The following is a 5167-nucleotide window of genomic DNA, read 5'->3' as shown; positions in this document are numbered from 1 at the left end:
GGCGCAATTGTCACAGACGTAATCGTAAAAGTGAGTAAAGTAATAACGCTAAATGCACACACACCGTTTTTGGACGGTCAACTTTGTACTGGTCGTCCAAATTCCAATAGTGAACCACTGAACCACATATGGGTACGGGACCTGGCTCACACGCCGACCGGTGATCGGCGTCGATCACCGGTAGGTATGTGCGCAAGGTCCCGTTCCTACATGTGGGTCACTATTGGAATTTGGACGACTGGTATAAAATCGGCCGTCCACAATCGGTGTGTGTGCAATTAGCCTAAGTCTTGAAAAGAAACGTCCAATTTCAATATTCACTTTAATTATTATAAATTAATTAAAGAGAAAATGTATTGTTATAGTGTATGATTTCCAGTTTTCAATAACTCAGCTGACAAATAACACAACCACAGTTCTAATACCACAGAATAATAAACGATTCTGTGCTCATACGTCAATGGGCAGTTTTGATACGGCAACTGTCACCACATAACACCTATATAGGTGCTTTATGACTGCCACTTCTGTTGCGGAAACTATCAGTTGATTGTTTCTCAAACAGTGGAAGAGGCGTAACTTCATAATTTCGAACGTCTAAAGTCAATGTTTTTTGTTACTGAAGTACCACCGGAACAACACTGGTTGCCACTCGATATTTGATACTACTATTGTTATGTGCTGGCAATTTTACGAATATCGATATATGCAAAAGAGCTGCTGCCAAAGAAACCATCTTTTAAATTTCATTTATCTTTGGCTACTACCGTGACAAACCAAATCTGTGACACTGCTGCCGCGAAGGGCTTTTCAAAACCTTTGATCGAATTCAAAATTCGAATCATAGATACACAAGCATTACTGTTTGGTACCTAGTTTTTGCTTATGATTGAAATGGAAATACTTTCAGAAGAGATCAGTTTCTGCAAAAAATGAAAAACCTAGTTAGTTTTCCCGAAGAAGAGGCACTATTGAAAGGTCAAGTTTCTGTGTTGAAGGTATTTTAGTGTCATTTTCAGCGGGACACAATAAACAGTGACATATGCGTGTTCCCTATTCGACATTGGCAACTCTGTAGTTGTCATTATTTTGGTGATAGTTTGCAACATTGAAAGTGCACGCGCCGTGCTTTTTCGGGAGTTTGCTGTTGCCGTAATGGAGGTATTGAGGGAATGTTGAAAATTTAAATTAAATTTAAGATGGTCTCCCCGAAAGCAGTTATTGGAATATGTGCGGGTGTGTCGGCAACACTTTTTATAGGGTACTGTATTTATTTTGACAAGCAGAGACACAATGACCCTGACTTCAAGAAAAAACTACGCCAAAGTAGGTAAACCGATGAAATAGGTTATGTAGAATTTAAAATGGAGAATTTTCTAGGGCGACGGGCTAGAAAGGCAACCGCTGCATCCGGGAAACCAGCATCCACGGTGTTCCCGGACATGAAGGACCACGAAGCAGTACAGAAATTTTTCTTGCAAGAGATTCAACTGGGAGAAGAATTGTTGGCTGCAGGTGACCTTGAGGATGGCGTAGATCATCTAGGAAACGCAGTAGCAGTGTGCGGACAGCCGAACGATCTGCTGCAAGTGTTGCAGCAAACGCTCCAACCGAACGTGTTCCATTTACTCATCCAAAGACTGCCTGCTGTGGCACCTCGTCTAATGAAAGCACAATCTGCACCAAGCGCTTCCCTACAGGAGGATGATGTGGAGTAAATATGGATACGCCTTTACTAGTCTCACCTCGTTAGACCGTTCTTGAATTTATTCACCTATGTTATGCATCGTTAAATAAAACGGATATATCGAGCAATACCCAACTAATTTTGTTTTGTATGTTTTTAAGATATTCTCGTATTAAAATTAAAACATTTGTTAAGTTTTATTTCAGTTGTCTGTAGACGCTCCACAAATATTCACTCTGCGAGAACAATGTTTGAGCAAAATTTTTAATCTACCTCAAACAGAGGTATTCACTCAAAAGAGAATATTAACTCTCACAAGTATGTATGTGTACGCATGTGTGATTTTTGTTGTCATTCAAAACTCTTGAAATAAATCACTCTCGTAATACTTGTAATAAACAGTTTTCTCAATTTGAAGACACGTTTCACTTTTGTTCAGGAAAATGTTTTTCTGTTATTGGTATATATTACAAAATACCTGAATACACAAAAAACTTGCCCCTTAGAAAGATGAAGAAAATATTTTTCATTAATACACTTTTATAATTTGACAAGTTCTACTTCTGTAGAGGTCCTTGTACCAAAGAACTAATGGACAATATCTATCAATTATAGAACACGAAGTACTTTTACAAAAAAAATTTTTGCTCAATGAAAATCATTGATATTCTATTGTCGCAACTCAGTACTCGCTTGGCTTATTAGAATAGAATATTTATTTCGCACAAGAGACAAATTACGAAATTTGTATAGTACAAGTCAAAAGGAATAGTGTACATTTTCATTCCATTACATAGGGAAGTGATTTGTTAAAAACATTGCTCCTTGGTTTTCAAGAATCCAGGAGCACCAATGATGCCATGTTCTCAGTTCTAGAAAAAATATATTTCAGTATCAATGAGGGTGAAGTAGTTGCTGCTGTGTTTTGTGACCTTGCTAAGGCATTCGACTGCGTAAATCACAAAATTCTCTTGAATAAATTGGAAATGTATGGTTTCAGAGATGTAGCGTTGAAATGGTTTCATTCTTATTTGTCAGATCGCACCCAGTCTGTATTAGTTAATAATAAGAGATCTGAACCTCTGTTGGTATCTTGTGGGGTTCCGCAAGATTCAGTACTCGGTCCACTACTGTTCCTGCTCTTCATAAATGACCTATCTCTCATCAATACGAAAGGAAAAATAACTCTATTTGCTGATGACACTACTATTGTTTGGCACTCAAAAGACAATACTGAACTATATAATAATATATCGGTTGATCTAGACATCGTTAAAAAGTGGTATGATGCTAACAGACTGGAATTCAATACCACAAAAACCTGCATACTAACCTTTAAATGTATATTAAATGAAATTTTTCTAGGGAATACTTTAATTATCTCCGTCTCATCAAGTAAATTCTTGTGTTTGCATGTAAATAATATATCCTTTGATATCCACATCTCTAATCTATGTAATAGGATGGCTTCGGGATGCTATGTTTTAAGGATTATTGCCAGAGAACTCAACTTGCAAGCTGCAAAAACAGTCTATTTTGCGGTAATAGAATCCCGCCTAAGATATGGAATTTGATTCTGGGGTAATGCTTCTCAGTTCTTGTTACAGTCTGTGTTTATCTTACAAAAGAGAACGGTTAGACATATTTGTAAGGCAAAACCGAGAGATTGCTGTAAACCCCTGTTTATTGATCAAAAAATCTTGACTCTGACATGCATTTTTATCCTTGAAAGTGTGTGTATGATGCACAAAAAATTTAATACTACCAGTGATTCAACAAACTCTTATAATACTAGGCATAATAGCCACTTAATAGCACTACCCATTCCTAAAAGCGCATTAATAAAAAAATGCATAATATACAATGCAAGGAAAATGTTCAATCATTTGCCAGTATATCTTCGCTCCACTTCTTCATATAAAAATTTTCGAAGTGCTGTAAAATGTTTTTTGCTAAATAAAGCTTTTTATACTTTAGACGAATATTATAATGAAGATTTTGACTAACATTGCAATCACTTGTATACGTACTTTATATTATTTTACTTGGTTTTATTATTTTAAGGTGTTTATTTAATTTTGAATTGATCCCTTTGTGTTACATATGTATATGTGTGTGTGTGTGTATATATAGATATATGTGTACATACATAAATGTATTTCTAAACTTTGTTAACAAGAATTCTGTTCTTTGGACAATAAAGTTCTTTCTCTCTCTCTCTCTCTCATTAAAAGGATTACGAACATATTAACGAGAGGATTTGATTCGCTGTATCACCCATTCATCTAAATAATGACAGAATTCGTTCAAAAACTCAATTAAATATTTGATGTAAGGAAACGGAGAAAATACTTCAGGAATAAACTAAAATGTTAATCGAAAATACAATAAATCACCAAAAATTTACATTATACTTACTGCCACCGAGCAGAATCTAAGAAAAGAAGATATACTGTCTGTCCATGATCTTGACCTTCCTCAATATTTATGAAGATTTATACGCTGACATTGCAACTTTGATCCAGTCACTGTAGTAAGGTAAAAAGCTCAGTATGCAATTTGTTCAAAGTTTGCATATTTGAAGATTGTTTTATATTTCTATATCCTGTAATCATATCAATGTTGATGTCTTTGAACTTGGAATATTAATAAAAGATGGAATTCTGAATACTGACTGTTTTTGTTTTAGAATATTGAAGCTGGGGTTGGAACATCTTTCAATTCATGTATTCGCTTAAATGAATTTGAATTATTTCATGATTATTTTCCATATTTGACACTATGAAAAGAACTGAGAATCCCATCTATTTTTCCTGAGTATTCGGTCCTGGAACCGGATGAACTGCAGCATAATTATATTTGAATATTTTTGGTAATTGTGTAAAGACAAGTTTCAATAAATTGACTCAGTATTTATTTCGAATCAAATACGAGCAGTACTTTGGAGCAGTTGAAAATGTCAGGAGAACTCCCACAACAAAATATAAATGATTTCTCGAAAACTGCTGTAATACCATAGAGCACCTATCATTTTCATAATAAGGTTCAATTATCAATAATCTTTCTGCAGTGGGAAAAATTATTTTGAGCAAAGTAATAACCCGAGATAATCACGGTCAAAATATGTGTGACACTAAATACTTTTTTCTGGAAAATTACTGCATCAAATTTACAGAAATCATCTGGAGCAGATGATATTCCTGTGTACATTTTGAAAAGAATTCTTCCAACGATAATAAAACCATTAACATATCTGATTAATCTGTCATTTGTAAAAGGTGTGTTTCCGCAAGAAATGAAAATCGGAAAAGTAACTCCTATTTTCAAGAAAAACAACCCGAACTTAATGGAAAATTATCGTCCAGTAACAGTACCATATGAACTATCAAAGTAATTCGAATATGCATTTTTGGACCGACTTACTTCATTTTTGAATTTACACAAAATATTGTGAAGATATCCCTGTACGCCGACGACACG

The 5167-nt window shown here is 35.0% G+C and overlaps 1 protein-coding gene across 1 annotated transcript; it reads left to right on the top strand.

Moving 5' to 3' along the window:
* Positions 1-1099: 1099 nt before the first annotated feature.
* LOC111506868 (mitochondrial import receptor subunit TOM20 homolog B) lies at positions 1100-1881 on the top strand. The gene is made up of 2 exons (XM_023162081.2): positions 1100-1326; positions 1381-1881. The coding sequence occupies exons 1-2, from the start codon at positions 1200-1202 to the stop codon at positions 1716-1718; spliced, it is 465 nt and encodes a 154-aa protein (XP_023017849.1). The 5' UTR covers positions 1100-1199; the 3' UTR covers positions 1719-1881.
* The last annotated feature ends 3286 nt before the right edge of the window (positions 1882-5167 follow it).

This window comes from Leptinotarsa decemlineata, unplaced genomic scaffold, assembly GCF_025532065.1.
Source record: "Leptinotarsa decemlineata unplaced genomic scaffold, Ldec_3_MD MMD2_tig00002082_RagTag_RagTag, whole genome shotgun sequence".
In the NCBI taxonomy this organism is placed as follows: Eukaryota; Metazoa; Arthropoda; class Insecta; order Coleoptera; family Chrysomelidae; genus Leptinotarsa; species Leptinotarsa decemlineata.
This window is presented reverse-complemented; position numbering and strand designations above follow the sequence as displayed.

Excerpts from the sequence above, each read along its gene's own strand:
- LOC111506868 (XM_023162081.2), top strand. The coding sequence starts at position 1,200 with ATGGTCTCCCCGAAAGCAGTTATTGGAATATGTGCGGGTGTGTCGGCA. Across the intron at positions 1,327-1,380 it reads CAAGAAAAAACTACGCCAAA|GGCGACGGGCTAGAAAGGCA; the intron begins GTAGGTAAACCG and ends AGAATTTTCTAG.